The following is a 19,214-nucleotide window of genomic DNA, read 5'->3' on the forward strand; positions in this document are numbered from 1 at the left end:
CGTCCAACTCCAAACCATGAGACCATATAAGGCTGCACAACAACACAAACTGTGAGGCTGCAAGCCTCCAACACAAAATCTCCACCAAGAGGCCGGCTGCATGTTCTGCACAGGTTTCATTACATATCAGCATTGAAGTCCGGTACTTACAACTTTAACTTCCAAATTCCAGATTTGTGTGTGTGTGTGTGTGTGTGTGTGTGTGTGTGTGTGTGAGAATCGGTATGTACCACAGACCTGCTCTTAACTTTAGACAGGACTCACCTTTTGATGGTCCCTGTTCCCCACCGACAGACGCATGGATGGACAGACAAAAGGAACACAAACCACGGGGACAAAACAGACAGGAAAAAGCGAGGAAAGGGATGCAAAGACAAGAACAGAGGACAGAACAGAGACTTAAAAGCATGCAACAACATTTAAAAAGCAACAAAAACAAGGTAAAAAGAGAATGGGTATTGGAGAATACAGAATGACCCGCTGAGATGAAGAAAAAGAGGAAGGGCAGATGAAAACGAGAGGTAGAGAGAGGCCCACCCCACTTGTCCTCCTCCACTCAGGATGGTTTCTGAAATCTGCTCACTCACCGGCTGGTGCAAAGGGGGGGGGGGCAGAGCAGGTCGAAGTGTGGGGTAAGAGGAAGGTTAATCAGAGTGGGAGGTGAAAGTGGTGGGTGGGAGAGGATGGAGGTATGCAGAGAGAGAGAAAGAAGGGGCTGAGAGCTCAGTGTCTCTCAGTAGCCGTGTTCGGACCGGCTCAGCTGTGTGGCTTCACTGCAGCATTTCACTGCCTTGGTCGTCCCAGAAACAGATCCTCTACTCCCTCCCTCTCTCCCTCCGCCTCTCATCTCACCTCCCTCCTTTGCCTCCTGTCATCTCTCCTCCCCTCACTCCTGTCGCCCCCCCTCACCTTCTCCCCTGTACCCATCCTGTCTTTCTCTCCTTGAACCTGTCTTTCCTCTCACCCCTCCTGATCCCTAACATTCGCCTCTCCTCTCATCAACGTAATGTCCTCTTTTGCTCCGCCTTCCTTCTATACCCAGCATCCAAGGTCACCCTGTCCAGAGGCAGGTGTGGGTGTGCGTGTGCTCACATGTGACTATGTATTGATGTGCATATACAAAGACGCATGTGTGAATATATCACTGCATGTTTGCATTTCATTCTCCCTCTCATCATGTACATGTGTATTTATGTATATACCTCTAGTACCTCTCTACATATTTATATATGTGCTGCATTAAGGTACTATATGTATCTCGCTGTCTATCACTGCCTCCCACACACACTTAAACCTGGAGATGACATCAAATACCAAGAGATGGATCACCTGACAACATGTGGATGTGTGTGTGCGCACGCATGTGTGTACGTGTGACAGTTGGGGAGGTCAAGCATCCATCATGTCAGTATGGATAGTTATGGAAAAACAGGAAATGAAAAAACGGAAATGAGAACTGAAAAGCAGAAAGGGGGTACAAATTTTTCCTTTATATTATTTTGAAATATGTCATAGATCAAATGCATTTGTCTTTTCTACTAAAACTAACTTAAACACAATAAAACACTAATGATCTTTATATTGTAAGAAAAGAAGACTACTCTAAAGCAGTATAACAACTGTCAGGCCATGAGATAATCACAGAATGTGCTGCAACCCATAATGTGCCAAAACTCTAGGGAGCAGAAACTGATGCCAAAACATCACACATATCTGTGGTGCCAAGTCATCACTTAATGTGTAGTCTCAATTTCCAAAAGGCAATTAGGTGTTGCGGTAAAAAGAAACATTATTGTAGTTCATTTGGAATACATGCCAAAGTATCAGTGACATTTATACATGTGTTCTTACATTCAATAGCACAGAATACAATAATATAAAATTGAACAGAATTATATTGCTCTCAGTGAGGCAATATCAGTTCTCACTGGCAGTACAGTAAACGTGAAGCAACCACAGCCACACAAGAGAAAAAGAATAAAGAAAACAGAACAAAAACTCTATAGCACAAAGGTACATACAGATATATGTTTAGTGGCTAGCAAGGAGAGGATTCAAGCATCTAAATACTTGCTGTTGTTTGTATAAGCAATCCCCTAGCATCTCATCGTTCTGTGCCTGCAGCCAGACAGGCAGGGCAAAGTGGAGGTGTAGTGGGTGTGCTGAGTCTGAAGTGATTGTGGTGACTACTCTGATGCATGAGTCATTTTCTGTGAAATGTGGAAGGACCAAGAGGTTATGTTCAACAATGTTCCACAGTACAGTAGGTGGTGGTGGGGTTGTACATGGAGTTTTGGCAGTTTACAGATGATGAACAGAGCACACCTGTGAAAGTCTACGGTGTGTTGATCAAAAGCCAAGGTATTTGAACTCTTCCACCTTTTTAGCATTTACCCCACTGAAGGTGATCAGGCAAAGTGAAGGCTGGTAGACCTTGACATGAGGTGGACGCACAATCCCTTGCTTGCTCATGTTAAGTCTTACTCGTACTTACACCACTGAGAGAAATGGGCCTCAGATGTGGCTGCGTGGCACTGATGTTGGTGATGAAACTGTTGATGTGTCGCTCGATGGGTGAGGGAGTCATGAATCCTGTGAATGAGGTCAGCCTGCACATTCGAGGTGCATGGACAGTAGTGATCCTTCACTGCCACTGTGTTGTGTTGAAGGCTGAGCTAAGACTGATTAAAGGTATGCTATGATTGTGTAATGTACTGGTGGTTGCATTTTTTATAACGTGGTGTGAGTGACACGTTACTGCCCCTATGCGCCTTGCAGGCAAAATGTAAGGCATGTAAGCGTGTAAGACCAGTTTCTTAAGGTAGTTTGTGACAATCTGAATGAAAGCCACAAAACACAGGTCAAGGCCATAGACACAGGCCTGTGCATGTATACTATACTGCACATGTAGTGCCTTACAACAGCACTTATATATATAAAAAAGTAATAAAATAAATCCAGTGTAATGATGCCAAAAGATTTAGTATTTTCTTTAACAAATTCAATAGCTTATACACACCTTTATAAAACCGGTATGCTTTTATTCAAAACAAGAGAGAGATAAAACACGAGTCATTTGATAGAAAACTTGCCAGTGGACAAGATCAGCTCTTGCCAATGCATTAGCCTGCCAAATCAGAGGTATAGTAGGAGCATGAAATGGGAGACAGGCGTAAATGAAGTCAGGGGTATGTGGTGTGGGTGAAGCACCCAGCCCGTGTCCGACTCAGAGATCGCCTGATTCAGCCTAACTGTGCTGGGTGCATATGTGTATGTGCGTGCATGTGGCAGCAGTTATCACCCCCACCCCACCCCCCACCCCCATTTCACTCTATTCCCTCCTTCTCTCTCCCACTCTCTCTTCACCTCTACCTCTGCAGTACCTCTCTTGCTCATTCCTCCCTGTGCCGGCTGGGGAGACACGCGCTTTCTGCTTTTCTGCCTGGCTGCTGGCTCTGCTCCAGCATCCCTCCGTGCCTCTTGTGTGCTCACCACCCACCTCCAGCCTATGTCTCCCCCCGTGGGGTTTGTCGGTCAGCCTGCTTCCCTGGCTGTCGCTGCTGGAGCCATGGAGCTGTCTGACACAGCACTGCTACGCTGCTACCGCTCTGCCTCGCTTCTCCTCTCTGCCTTTCGCCTCACGCTCTCCTTTGCTGGATAATCACCACTGAGTCTGCGAGAGACAGTGAGGGAGGACAGGAAGGGAGGGAGACAGACGGAGAGCCTGCTCTCTTCATTCAACTGCTGCATTCTTCAGTTTGTCTCGCCTTGTGCTTTCCTGGGCTGCAGGGAACAACCTCCCTCTGTTCATTTCTGGGACAAAGTGCAGAGGAGGAGAGAAGAGGGAGGGACTGAGAGCAGGACTTCAGACTCAGCTGCACAGCTCAGTGTCCCGCCTTGCTCCAGAGACACATAAGACAAAAACAGACACATATTTGCATAGATTGGGCTCAGTTCAGGCTGACCAGACTGGCAGACGGGGACATTTTGACAAAGACACACAATCTGGACATACACATAGAGAGACAACAACACAGACAGACAGACTTGGTGTCATGGCGTCAGTGGACAGCACCGGTTCGAGTGTCTCTGGTCGGCTGAGATCAGGGGATCTACTTCATGCTGGTCTGGTAGTTGCACTGCTGCTTGGTGAGTTATACTTCTCTCTATGCCTTTAGCTGCCCCGTCATTCCTCACTCTACCACTATATCTCTACATTACACCAGAATATTGGACTTCTATCCTCTGCTTTCATGCCAGCTTGTGGTTGGGTGAATCCCTCTGATTGACTATACATTTTAAACTTGTTTCTATGTCCCCTACACCTTCCTCTTTTTCTCCTTTTGCTCCCTTTGTTTCAATATTTTATATGCCAGTCTGGGTGGGTGGATCACGGCTGTCACAGTAAATCCATACTTTTTTTTTTTATTACTCCATACCTGCTGTTCTATCGCCTCTTTCCACACCTGAAGGCTATATGTCACATGTGATGTTTACTTGTTGCTGTCCCGAAGGCATCAAGGTCAATAACATCCAGCCCTTGGTTGATCTGAACTTGGACATGTTGAATATCTGACTGCCGAGCTGGATGAGTGACGGGCTAAATGACTCTTCATGCATGTACTTGATACGGTGCCATTTTCAAGAGAAAACTAATAATAGAAAGAAAAAATATAGAAAAACTCACAGCTATCAGAGTATATGGCTACAGTTCACATCCGTGTGTGTGGCTGTAGTATTACTGGTAGTGACGTAGTGGTGCAGTGGGGATCTGTGCTTTTGCTCAAACACTCCATGATTCCGTTGTAGGGCCCAATAGTGCCCCCACACCCCAACATTTCCTCTTAGCTCTCAGTTCTTTTGAAACTCAGCATAGTTTACAGTTGAGCTATACGGCACAAAAACAAGACCAAGGGGTGTATATGAAGAACTTCATTTAGTGCCATCCTTAGCCTAACTATATCAAATTCTGATATTTAAGTTTACACTGTTTTTTTAAGTTCATTCTACGGCCAAAGATCCCATGCAGAAATATTTTCTAGTGGCAGAATTCACCTCAACTGAAACAAAAAATGTTTCTGCTCTTTTAATCGTTTACTTTCACATTAATTTCTTGTTTTACCTAAATATTTTTGCTGTTACCAGTAAAATTCACAGTATTTATATTGTTCAATTAAGACATTAGCAAAGAAGGTGTGCCCTGTATCAAAGCAAATGACTTTAGTTGGACAAAACTCATTCATGTTGCCTCAAGTCTTTGGTCAAGATAAGGCCTACAGAACAGAAGACTGAGCCTCTTCAGAAGTAACTTTCACCAAAGTGTCATTTGTCACAAAGGCACCAGTAAGACCAATCTCACAGCAGCTCATCACACACTAATGCTTGTATATATAGGCTGTCACTAAATGACATGATGAAAAATGACTTTGCTTTTCAAGGATTAAACATTGGTGATGAATATGTAAAATATGACAAAAGCTTACAACAAAATATTCATTAAAAAAAGATGGGGTAAAAAATACAGGTTATGGGCATCAGGTCACACATCGAACACCATCTTGTCATTTATGTGGCATTTTCCTTGTAACATTTTGACCTAATGTTTTAATAAGGAATGATAAGACCACTGTGCTGAAATGTCAGCAGCACTTGTCTTGAAATGTCAGTTAATAACTTGTCATACATACAAGAATATGCAGCATTATTATTTTTTCATGTGGGTAGCATTATATAAACTGTAAGACAAATAGAAAGCTCTTCAGCTGATCACAGTGTGGGATTGGCTGTAGAGCACAATTTCAGACTATGCTGACCTCATATCATAAGCAGTGAGAAATGTCTGTAAATTAAACCATTAAAAGGTGATGTGCATGCTTGTAATTCTACACCCTTATGTATAACACAACTTCTGTTCTGTTTCCCAAAGCATGTCTTTCAATAAAGTCCCTTTATGATCTAATAGCAAATATCGGTACTTTATTCTTACTGTGAGTGACTTTTATGGTTATAGTTTTCAAAAACATCAAAAAGCATCAAAAACACCACATGGCTAACTATTATAGTTAGATTTGATCTCAAAAGTTATTAAAGTAGAACTAAGAAAAAACTCGCAGCCACTGATAGCTAACCACAAGTGGCCCATTTGGACTCAACTGAGAACAATGAAACAAGACTGGGAAGTCCTCTTTGGTACTGTAACTCACACCAAGGGCCAATTTCATGAAGCAGGTTATCTTTATTACTTTGCTGAGTGCATTACATATTAATTAGTCCATATTCCAGATTTTAGGATTTCCTGGGTTATCCAAAAAGAACTCAGTAATCCTGTTTACACAAACAGGCCACAGATTTTACCACACCAAAATTTATGAATACTATGATGGCTTTGGTTATATGGGTTAGTATAATGTAGTTGGCTGCCAGTCTGTAACTTTTAGTTGTGTTGCTTCACCCTTGGGGTATTTGCTGTTGTAATTAGTAGGTCACCTTCTTTTATTTTGTTCTTCATTGCTACGGGGTCTGGTAAATTCTAATGCATCTGAGGCATGATAAGACAATCTCATTTCAAAGGTAAAATGACAAAAACAAAAGTGGTAGAATTGCCAACAAAGAGTTAAATGATGAGCCAGCTCTGTATAGTAAGATGGAATTTCATATCTCACAGATCAAACAAGGGCTTGAAGGTAAAAAAAAAATAAATCAGGGTTTGGTCACTGATGTGAAAGTTTACAATCTCTGGTGTGCTGACATTGTACACACTCCTATGCAGAGCTCTAGATCTGAAACTTTTGAAACTCAGGTCCCAGTGGTGGCCACTGTGGTCCCTTCATATTATCCATCTCCATTCTCCAATATTACAGTACTTAACATCATTGTCTATTTTTCATCTGTATTCTGCAATGTTCTATACTCTATTTTATACAGTATATGGTTATTTATCTAAATATGCACATTGCACATCACACAGCTTTTTCTCATCTTAAACGATTTTCCTAGATTCCAATAGTCTTTGCCAAAACCTTCCAGCAATTTCTCTCAACAGACCCTTTGGCTCCAGAAAATGAAGCCAGGGAAAACACAAATGCAAAAAAGCCCAAATCAAAATCATGTGTGGAAGGAAGGTAAAATAAAATAATAATAAAACTGTATTTATAGAGCACATCAAAACAAAGTACAAAGTGCTTTGCTGAAAATCTGAGGATATTTAATTATTTCCAAAAGTCCTGCCTTACTACTTAACAATAAACTCCTTATTGTAATAATTCACACTTTTGATACAACAATGCGATGTGTTAAACATGACAGTAACCTGCTGTCAGGTCTGTCCCATCCAAACACCAAGATTATGTCCTTGGAACAATGGTATTCATCCTAAAAGCCTCAGTCTGCAGTATGGTGTCACATGTTAACATAAGGGAATATGCAACGCCTTTTTTGTAGAGAATAAACAACAAACAGCAGAAAACGTAAGAGTTGTGGTGCAACGAGGCAAACAGATGCGGAGCAGCCCAGGTTGTAACACACATTTACCACAATTACCAGTAACACTTCATCAGTAGTAAGGCATGTAAATGTGATAATTATACTGCATGTTGTCACTTGTTTGCGTAGCTATCATATTACATAAGTGTGTATCCGTATGTGTAAGTGCAGTATAAACGTGACCCCACCTTGGCCACTGTTGATTGAGTTACTTAGCTGCTGTTGTAATTCTTTGCCCTGCTGTCACTCATTCACCTTGGAGAGGACATCTCACTCCCCTTACCTCTCCCTACCCATCCCTCGTGACACCTTCCATCACTTCCTACACCTTCATTACCCCTGCTCCCCCATTCATCTCGCCCCTCTATTCTCCTCCTCCCTGTACATTCCCTCCCTTCTCTCTCACACTTCCCATCACTTCTCTCTCTCTCTCTCTGTCTCTATTTCTCAGAGTGTCCTCGGTCAGTTCTCTATGGGTTCACTCGGAAATACATTAACCCTTCAATCTCTCGCCTACTTGAAAAAAAAGAAAAAGAAAACTCACCTTGACAGTCAGCCAAGGACACACACACACACACACACACACAAACACACACACTCACTCACACAGTCACTTTGCTTTTCCTCCCATCAGTGATTCAGATATTGATGTTTCCCAACTGGAACAAAGATATATTTGATAGTGGAGCTAAAAATATCATACATTCCAGCTGATTACTCATGTACACACGCACACACACACACACAAGTACATGCATTTACACTGTATGAACAGACAAGAGTTCACATGCTTATAACAACACACACATATACAACCATACATGCATAACTAGCATAGTACATTACTATAGTATGTGAATCTGTGGGTGTTGTCTGGACAAATTGTAAAGATAAAGAGGAAGGGGGTGGAGAGAAAAAGGGATAGTAGAGAGCAGAGGTGAAAAACGAGGGCGGTGTGAAATCTATTTCTAGGCACGAGGGGGGACACTCCTCTCAGATATGTAAAAAATCATCATGCTTCCAGTGTGCATACACACTGCGTAAGCCATTTAGAATGGAGAGTCTCTCTTGTGTTCTCACTTGTTTTCCTTTGCATCATTATTCCCTCTGGAGCACTTGATTACAAACCTTGCTCAATGGCACTGTGCCAGTAATTATTGATAGAGGGTAAAACATTATTCATTGATCTACTTAATACAGAGTTTTAAATGTACTCCAAGGATTCAGACCAGCTGCCGACTACAAAAAACATTTCAAACCTATAGGATGTCATTGATTCCACCACTGTACTGCGCCAAAAAACCGACACAAACATACACAGACCAGCTCCCCACATCTCTCCTCTGCTTATTTAGTTATAGCGTCCCTGAGGAACACGTTCTGAGAGCAAGTCAGAAACACAGAAAGATTGAGGAAAAAAAGAGAGTGAGAGACAAAGTGCCCAGTGCTGCAATACAAAAAGAACAGTAAGAGCCCATTAAAAGACAGCAAAGCCAGAAACAGGAAAGAACAAGGAGAACCCAAATGGCCTGAGTTGCTACTGAAAGTAGAGGAGACGAGTCAAGATGACTACAGGAGAGGTAAAAACATCGGATGTTAGAAGACAAGAGGAAAGTGATCACTTCCCAGTTGATTCCCAAATCCTCAAGTACTGAATTAGCAATGACTTGGTGACCAAGTTAGGGATGGTTGCATTCACTATTGGGCCTTAGAGATATCGAGACAGAGGAAAAAACAAAGGAAAAAGAAGGAGGGGGAAACACAAATGACACACATGCTTGCTTCTATGTGGTCATACCATATTATCATGCCCACCCAGTGACTGATCAAGATTCATTGATAAATTAATTGTAAATCTTTTCTGTTTATCTCACACTGTCCTTGTTATGCTATGACACTGGAAATGTTTTGTTTTTTTCATTATTATATACGGTTTCAACATCCACAGTTGCACTTAGTATTGAACAACTTGATCACAGTTACTTCAAATTGCCTATCGTAGAATGTCAGTGCCAAAAAATGGCAATTCACCTCACCTTCAAAGTGAGCGACCCCAACTGATTACAGTGTGTCCAGAGCCTTTCACATTCAATGTGCTATAATGAACAGTGATTTCATCCAAGTGTTTTAGTGTTTTGTTAATACTGATGTCTTCACAGAGCTGCAAAGTAAGCGGTGAGAAATTCTTATATAGATGTAAGTCCTTCACAAACACATAGGCATACATGTACTCTAACACTGTTTGCACCATGTCCAAGTGTAATGTGATCCTGAGCAGGTCAGTGTGGAGAGGAGCATTTATAAATAGGTCCCAAGTGTGTGAGAGACACCAGAGCAACAATCTGAGAATTACACCAGCTGTCACTGTAAAACCAACATAACTCGGCCAGCAAGACCCAAATACCAGTCCAGGATAAGCTGTCTCTTTTGGCACTGAAAGAGTTACCATGTGTTTCCTGCTTTGCGTAACGTCACATAATATCTCATAATATTTTGTAATAAACTGGATCAATGTTTTTGTTTTGATTTGGGAGCATTTTTGTCTCGCTGTCTCTGTTGGCTTGTTTGTATGTCAATCATTCCCAGTCAGTCAGTCAATCGATCAGTCTTACAGTGCAAACCGTCTGGTCACCTTGCTTGTGTGCATACAGGAGCAATGAATGCACTGATAAAAATGAATAAATGAGCAAAGACAGAGAGTTTACCAGAGGTGTGAACTCAAGTCACATGGCTTGTACTTCAGTCATAAATTTGATGACTTCAGACTTGACAAAATAAAAAAAGGCCTTACTAGTGATTAGTAACTTACTTGGACTTAAGTACTGCAGGACAATTGAGATATTTTGGTTGGACGATGTGTCCTGAATCAGTATCTCTATGCAGGTTTTTGAAGTGCTCAAGTCAAGACCAGCAGAGGGCAGGGCACTAGTGTCTGTAGTTTATAAGAGTTTTGTATCATATTTTAAAAAAAGGATACATAATATTTAGCAAATAGCACAGCAGTATATATTGAGTTTAAAAAGTATATGTTCAAAAGAATTCATGAAAGTGCGCATCTTAAGCTATGAATACTTTAACCATTAGAGGACAATTACTCATTCAGGCCTTGGGGTTATAGTCTTCAAATCCCCCCAGAATCCAGTGACATTCTGTCCTCAACAACATGTTTTCCACATTCCCCTTCTGCTTGGCAGAAATCACTGGCACTGTGTAATAAAATGGGAGGGGGTGGGGGACTTGTCTGATAGCTGTGGCTCTGAATGAGTTTAACAGTTTAACAAAGAATAGTGAACACTCTTTAAGAACAAACCTGTCATTTCATGAGCTGTACTTACAGTAAGTAAGCTACTTAACTTAGTAATGACATTACTCATCAGCTGTACTCATCTTTCACAGTAATCCTAGCTCAGCCCAGCAAGCCGGCATACAAACATTACTTTATCCTTTGTCATTTTTGGCCTAAAATTGAATTGGATGGATGATGAATGGATTGAAAGCAGTGTAACCTGAACTATAATTGACCCGTTGACTTCTATCTAGAATGTGTTGTTTTGGGTCTGTACTGTATGCTGTATATGTGCTGTACTATGTTTTTACTTTCTTTTTCTGTGCTTTCCTTTCTCCCTTGGTTCAGGTGTATGGAGTGCTGGTGGACTGGAGGTCTCAACAGGTAAAGTGTCTTCAATTGAAGCAATGAATGGCTCCACAGTCCTGCTGCCCTGCACCTACACCTCCTGCATTGGCATCAAAAACCTTTACTTCAACTGGCACTATTACGACAATGGAACCATGATCAAGGTACAGCATGTACACACACACACACACACACACACGTGCAAGAATGAGCAACATGGACATACTGTGAAAACAAATGCAAAAATGGCCTTTATTGACCTTTTCCGTGTTGCATGCCTCAGATACACTTTTGCTTAACATGCTGATGTAGGAAAATCCACCTGACTACTTATCTCTGTGTATTTAACTATATACGTGTGTATGTGTAGTTATGTGAAGCGGTCATTCCCATTGAGGGTGTGGAGCCCAAGGTCAATGTGTACCATGAGCGTGTGGAGTTTGTCGGCTCCTCAAAGAGCAACAACATCTCCATCCTGCTGTGGAACATCACCTTCGAAGATGAGGGAGAGTACATCTGTTTCGCCAGGAACCCAAAAGAGAAGAATCGCAACCACAGTGCTATCTACACTCTTATAGTGGTGGACCGAAGTATGTGACACACACACACACTTGCGTACCTTGTACCTGCTTATAAGTGCTTGTACCTTCAGACAGATAAAAATGCTGTTCGCCTCGTTGCTAGTGTCAATTCTCTTCCTCTGCGTTGTTTACGTCACCTCTCTATCCTTGACTTTCTCTCTCACAGTGTCTTTCCCTCTGCCCCTCTTTTCAGTGAAGGAGGTTGACAATACTTTGACAGTCATCATTGTCTCAGTGCTGGGTGGAGTCATTGGCTTAGTTATCATTATCATGGTGATAAAGGCCTTGGTTGTTCACTTCCTGCTGAAGGATGATGAGAAGAAGTGAGTAGATCACTGACTATGGTAATAAAACAGGACACTGAGGAAAAATACAGAATACAGTTGATGATGGACAGTAACAGGCTTGTTATCAAATATATTACTGGCAGTACTTCCTACTTGGATGTGGTAATCAATTGCTCTATTACTTTTTCATTTTAAGAAAATGTAATAATTGAATGACTGTATTTGGATAAAGGAAACCAGAAATGCAGTTTCATGGCAATTTCTAATTTAAACTATAATCTTAACTGGGTTAATATGAGACTAGACTATTGTTGTCCATGTTAACAGTTTGCTACCACTTATCAATAAATGTGACACTTTGGCTACTCAGTGGGACTGCAGCTAATAAACAACAGAGAGACCTGCCTATCTGACAGAAAAAGAAAGACAAAGGGCATATCTACTTTGTCTTTTCATATCTATCAATCTATTATCAATTGTTATGTCAGTAGTGAGTTGCAAAGCAGACATCTATTTATGAAATATGATACATATATATATAAAAAATCTTATGTGGCAAGAGGCAAGACGCATGCTGTAACAAAAGAGTTTCCCAATCAATAAAGTATTTCTGATTCGAATTCTGATCATGTTCTTCAGAGCTTTCATTTAACTTCTTTGATATGTGTTTCAGTAAAATTGGAATTACATATTCCCAATATATATATATATATATATATATATATAGCCCATATCACTCCTATGTTCCTCCCTCTGTGGGTGTACATATTAACTTTTTGGGCTTTCTCTGTCCCCTGCAGTAAAGAGTGCCTGGTGAGCTCCTCAGGGAATGACAACACAGAAAATGGACTTTCAGGAGCCAAAGCTGACAACAAAGGGACACCAAAGGCATGAGCAAAATGCCAAGTATGTCCGTATGTTTGTATATATGTTAGAAAAATGTACACGCTGAGAGAAAATGCTGTTATCAATGGACTGTTTTATCTTAATAGTGGCTAACTAATACAACATGTAAATGTCTATTTTAAATCATGCTTGAGATTTGGGAAGTGTGAAATGTGCAGAGGCCTGGATAGCTCTCTCACCTACATGGCAGTCCATTTGTTACACAGTTATCGAATTCTGCTCTACATCTTACTGGAACCTAACACTCTCTACAGTAAAGCCTCAAGTAAACTGTTTCTGCCTCCAATTATATATACTTGTGGTTTCCATAACCGCATTAACATTTTCTTATTTAGGTTACATCTTCAAACAAATTACATTCTTTTTTTTTTTTTTACTTTGAACCCTCTATAACCATGTGCTACAACTAATAATAACTATTGCATCACTTTAGAGGAAGATGTTTGCACAAAGCATATCCTCAGTTGTCTCAGGTTCTTTATTTATAGACCAGATTTCAATATTCAACTGCCAAAATACAGTTACCAGTCTCAGTTGACATGCTACAAATATGTTTGACTCTCAGTTTGGAATTCATGGGGCTCTAGTGTAATCCACAACTCTAAGTCAAACTTGGGCCCATACAAACCTGACCAGTGGGAACACACACCTTGATGCCATGATGAATTGAATTTCTCTCTAACCCCCACTTGACACTGACCCAAACCCACCTGTAAACCCAAACCAGAGGACCATTCAACCAGAGTTACCAGTAAATATACATCTTTTTAACACTGCTTGTAAAAATGGCATTTTAACATTTAAGGATCAAGTACCAATATTGTAGTACTGATTTAACATGTTTAAATACAACTAGCGAGTAACTAGCGAACCATACATTATGTTAGTTTGCTAGAGGACTTTAAAGCTATTTTTTCCTGACCTTTTAGTCCTGATCTAACCATCGCCCTTAACTACTGCCATGCCAGCCAGAACTTTAACTTGTATGTTTACTGCTGGGGGTGTTTGGTTCATTAATGCTGACGGCAGATTTTGATCAACTACTGGCAAGCTAAGGCTGACAACTGGGCTCCTTTTAGGTGACTGAAGGATCCAGTTCTGCACAGATTTTATTGTTTTGCTTTAGATGAAACACAGGTGCCTGTTCTGCTTCTGCCCCCTCTGCTGGAGGGAAGATAAAAACACAGAAAATGTATAAAAACAACCAACCCTAACCCTCATCAAAGACAATCCCTAGACTACCCAGCTCCCTATAGAAATGAATGAACTTAATCATGCTGCTTCTGACAAATAACCAATGCATTTTTAGCATGTGTGCATTTTATATAACTTCATATAAGTAGGCCTATATGTTGTCTAGCACCACAGTGCAGGAAGATTTGTGTGTGTCTCTGTATGGTCCCATTTAACCATTCACATCAACCTCAACTGACTGAAGCTCTGTCAGTGCTTGATAAGCACTTCCCAACACTGCTACAACTTTTCTTAGCCCTTTAACCAGGTCAGGGTGAATGAAAGGTGACACTTTTAAAAAAGCAAGAACATTTCAGTATCTCGAAATTTGAATCATACAATTGAACAACTCTAGAGAAGCACATCAGCGGGATAGACTGTAAGAGCAAAATGCAATTCTCTGGATACCATTTCCACATTTTCACACTTGTATGCAGACTCTAACTGGCTACCTTCCAATTCAAACTTGCTCTGATAACCATAAGAAAATACTTTTACAAATACATGTATTCATAATTGTGCTGAGATAGTCCAAACGAGTCCATTGATACTGGCTCGGTAACACAGGTAGCACAGCTTTGGGACAGATCACTGCAAAAGAATGTATAGACTGTCAGGGAACAGATGTTAAATATTGTCCAAAAAGTATATTTCAATTCTTATAAAAATGATATTCAATATGTTAATGTTATTATCAAATGAATGTGTGAATATCCCAATAGGCCATTGCTTAATTTTCCTTTGCCAATTGTCTTATTTTGTGTGACTCTACAAGCAGCCAATACTTTCAGTGTTTTGCTCGGTTCAGATTAGCCAACAACTACTTGCTGTGACTGTGTTTAAATATTTTGGGCATTGGAGATTATAAGAAGTTTGTGTTGAGTTTCTAAATAGTACTGGTATCTTAGCACTAAACATTTTATTGTTTTTATTAAAAGTATGGATTAACATGTGCCCAAGAGTTTGGAGGGAGCTGGGAGTTGTTGAGAGTAAATTCACAAAATGAAATAAGTACAATATTACAAATTGAAATGGTAGAACATGCTCCAATTAAACAGCTTGTAACATTTTAGAAGTAATCATGTTCTGTTTAAGAAAAGACAAATAGGAAAAGTCAACAAAGTCTTTAGAATGTCAATTCCACTTCATCTCGTGATAAGTCAACGTAGATGAACTTAGTGCTAAGATGCCCACTGAATACTGGAAACCGCCCTCTATGCGACTCTGAGTACGAGGGGTCACTTCTGTGAAGCTGGCAGACACCGACCTGCCACACCCACACACACATAGCTTGAATAGCTATGACAGCTGAAAGCTACACACAAACATACGCACACACATACACCTCTACACATGCACTCACTTAGAGAGTGCAGTACATTGGCCTTGCATACGAACAATACAGCACTTTACCACAGTTTAGAGTGGGTGCACAAAAACAATATATTGCAAGAATTAACAAAAAACATTTTCACATTGTTTTTGTCAAGTTTGACTGAGCTCCTGACAACAGCATTGTGTCACAATGGTTTTAGCACTGTCTGACTACATGTCTCACTGGAACAGAGCTCTATGGAAAGATTTTAGATTATTTTTCTAATTTTTAATTTCTGTCAGCCTGCTGCTCTCTAATACTGGAGTGCATTTCCTTTCTTGCTTTCAATGGAAGCAATTAGACAGACATCAGATTATGCAATAACCTGTTATAAGGCACTTTATAGATGTGTCTGGACTGGCTGTGATGGCAACATTGTCTGTCCAAGGCACTGGTCATTGTACCGATGTATGTATCTACAGTACTAATGTATCTCAGTTGGACTAATGCATCGACATGAGATTCATATATCTACATTAGACAGATGTATGTGCTTTGGAAAACTGTAATAGCCGCTAACATTGTAACTGTGCAGTGTTAGAAGTGATACAGTATATTTGTTGTGTTGTAAAACTGTGAATGTTATGGATATGAGGGAGCACTACACACACACACACACACACACACACACACAGAGACACAGACAAACACACACTTCCTTGTATAACAAGTTGTGTTCAGATCTCTCTGTAAAGAGGGTAAATACATCCAAAGTCTTCCTATAAGGAAAAGCAATATTGTGGAGTTGATCTGTCTGTTAGTGTACTTTTCTTACCACATACCTTTAACTCTGATATAGCTTAACAAATAGGTGGTTTCATGTAGGGATTGTGATACATAACTTGTGTATTTGTGGCCACAGTTCCCATTGTTTGGTCCCAATTTTTTTCCTGTGAACCCTATATTTATTTGTAGGTTTTCTGGAGTGAAGCTCGTTAACCCTACCTTTCAGTTCCAGGAGATTCTTTCTTATCTCTGACTTGCTCTGCCAGTTTGAATATATTTCCCTGAAGTAAAACAACTACTGACAAAGTGGAAAAACTTCCACATCAATATATGCCCAGCAAACCATACACAGGTATGTGAAGAGGGTGTATGAGCGATTTAGCTGTTTTAATGAAGGCCATATATATGTGTGACAGATATAATAATGCTATCTGATTTAATGCATGAATGCAGTCATGCAGTCTTGCTTTCATAACCCCATGAAAATCTACTGGGTTAGGAAACCACCAAAATGCTGTTTTCACTTTTTAAAATGATTATTGTTCTCTCATATATGCCCCTTTGCACATTCTGACCTGCCTTGTCTTTCTCCAAAAAAAAAAAAATATCTGTCCTGAACTTTACATGAGTCTTGAGGTCAGCCAACAGCTGGCAGTGATTGCTGCCTTACCGAGTATGCCCTGTGTACAGTGTAGATGCTTCTCTGCAGTGGTGCAATACAGTAAATAAAGTATGACTGCCACCCAGCGGTAAATACCCAACACATTAAATAATCTCCCCTCTAGTGGAGGCTGATGAGACATACAATTTAAACATGCACTTATTACAGTTTGATTCAGACTGAAATGACTGCATAATGAAAAAACTAAACTTAAAGCTAAGATTAGAATTTTATGTAAGTGAGTGATAAAATCATTTGTACAATTTCCATAGTTGAAATTGTTGCTAATTGCTTTAGATAATGCTACTACTTAGATTGTTTATAAGTATACATAATTTTAATGCCCATTGGACATTTTATCTACATTTAAAAAGGGGTGATGTGCATGTATAAGTTTACACTAAATCTATTAGGAAAAGGATACATGCAACAATTTGTACAAACATGAATTCTTTATCAAATCACTCGCATAGTGAGCATTAAATAGTTACAGTCTCAGTGTTACTGTCACATTATTCACTAAAATAACAGAACAAGTGTTAGGAGTTCTGATTGACCACTTTGATTCCTTAGAGTTAGTATTGCTCTTACTGCCAGAGCGGCTGAAACTCACACTGCCAATCCAAGAGTCTCACGTCTGCTGTTGTTCCAACACTATTACAATGACACACAACTCACTTAGTACACTTACACCACCAAACCATGTTGTATTACCGTCTACCGCCTATTAATGGTATTTCAGTACTAAATTGTGGATGATATTGCTCTATACTACTTCTGTATTTCTAGCAGCTGAAACTCACACTGCCAAGCCAAGAGTCTGACGTCTGCTCTCTGCTTCCTACATTCCACACAGATCAAAAGATCAAACCACTGATCTAACGTCGGTGTAGTTCAGCAGAAGAGTTAACTTTACTAAAAAACCTGATGAAATAGGAGCAATATGTTCTTATTTTGGCACAAACACAATTGTTTTCCTTGTGAGAATTTTCAGATGGTGAACTTTGTTCAAATTATTGTTAGTGATGCCAAAATATGATGCATATTGTGACCTACTGTGTGTCAATATTATATTACACGCCTAGCAAACTGCCTTCTATACAGATTTTATCTTATAGACCAAGGCTAGCTGGCTACAGATTTGAATTATAATAAGTTCAGGCTGACACTGACCTCTCCCCATTTTTTCACTGCAGTCCTGCATTTTAAACAATTTCAACAATATATTTTTACACATCCAGCAGCTATAAATGTAATTCTATCTTAATCAAAATAACAAACTCATATATTTTATCTTAAACTATCAAAAGCCACCGACATTATACAAATTACAGTATTTTATAGTAAGTTGAAATCTTGCAGCAAATTCCTACAGTATATTTTGCTTACATCAGCACAGTCCATTCAACACACACACACACACACACACACACACACATACAACAAATCTGCCAGGTTTCCTGGATCAACTTTCCTCTGAGTGTTCAGCTGTTTGTCTGTGTTTGTGACCATGTTGCTCATGCTCCCCTCATGACTATGCACCTCAAACTTTTGACTTGTTAAAAAAAAAAACATACATACCAGAAATAAAATGTTGATTGAAATTCCCAGAGCACTGTTGAGTCTCATCGTGTCTTTATTCAACTTTAGAGAATTCTCTGTCACTTCACTTCACATCCAGATCAATAGCTTATAAAGAGTGCGATTGCTCAATTTGGGATATGTCAGATTTATTTTTTGTGTGTTTACAATGTATTGGTAAATATATACAGTATACTACTGTAGGAAATAGGCAACAAGACAAAGAAGAATAGAAATTGGTTGATATGATACTGTAGAGTACTTATCAATATTTGTACCATAATGATTCCTACTGGGACAATAAACCAAACATTGTATTGAAATGTTATACCACACATAGCTTTTATTTTATTTTATTAAAAACTGTTCCACTAGTTTGTAGTAGCCATGCTCGTTCTACCTTCCTATTCACTCACATAACTTACATCAAGCAAGGTCAGCACAATTCTTTCCAGCTGCAACTTTAGGGCCAAATCTGTTCTTTTGGGGAATACAGTACATGGAAGAAAAGCCAAATGCTCACTAATATGTTGTTCTCCATTATCTCCAAGTATCTCCATTTAATGCTAGAGAAGAAGCTACAACTGCACAAAACAAAAATAGTTTTTGTTGCAAACAAAAGTTGCACAGCATCTGGCCTGTTTGCCCTAGCTGTGTCTTATTCAAAAACACAATATGATATGTAACTAAGAGAGTTAAGTACATTTCCAAAATAAAAAATGTTGTGTTGCTATGATAAATAAATTCA

At 39.8% G+C, this 19,214-nt stretch overlaps 1 protein-coding gene across 2 annotated transcripts; it reads left to right on the forward strand.

The window, feature by feature from the left end:
- Nucleotides 1–3,365: 3,365 nt before the first annotated feature.
- On the forward strand, nucleotides 3,366–18,500 carry scn4ba (sodium channel, voltage-gated, type IV, beta a). Of its 2 annotated transcripts, none has more exons than XM_044202955.1 (5): nucleotides 3,366–4,149; nucleotides 11,117–11,280; nucleotides 11,487–11,706; nucleotides 11,891–12,041; nucleotides 12,785–12,857. In XM_044202955.1, exons 1-4 carry the CDS (start codon nucleotides 4,056–4,058, stop codon nucleotides 12,022–12,024), a joined length of 612 nt encoding a protein of 203 aa, XP_044058890.1. In that variant the 5' UTR covers nucleotides 3,366–4,055; the 3' UTR covers nucleotides 12,025–12,041; nucleotides 12,785–12,857. The 2 variants fall into 2 exon arrangements, with proteins under 2 accessions (XP_044058890.1, XP_044058889.1); XM_044202954.1 differs by having other exon boundaries at nucleotides 3,368–4,149; nucleotides 11,891–12,020; nucleotides 12,785–18,500.
- Nucleotides 18,501–19,214: the final 714 nt, after the last annotated feature.

This window comes from Siniperca chuatsi, linkage group LG7 (assembly GCF_020085105.1).
Source record: "Siniperca chuatsi isolate FFG_IHB_CAS linkage group LG7, ASM2008510v1, whole genome shotgun sequence".
NCBI lineage: Eukaryota > Metazoa > Chordata > Actinopteri > Centrarchiformes > Sinipercidae > Siniperca > Siniperca chuatsi.

Bases quoted from the DNA above. Each gene is read 5' to 3' on its own strand.
- scn4ba (XM_044202954.1), top strand. From the start codon at position 4,056: ATGGCGTCAGTGGACAGCACCGGTTCGAGTGTCTCTGGTCGGCTGAGA. The intron at 4,150-11,116 runs GTGAGTTATACT...CCCTTGGTTCAG, and splicing joins GGTAGTTGCACTGCTGCTTG to GTGTATGGAGTGCTGGTGGA. The intron at 11,707-11,890 runs GTATGTGACACA...CCCTCTTTTCAG, and splicing joins TCTTATAGTGGTGGACCGAA to TGAAGGAGGTTGACAATACT.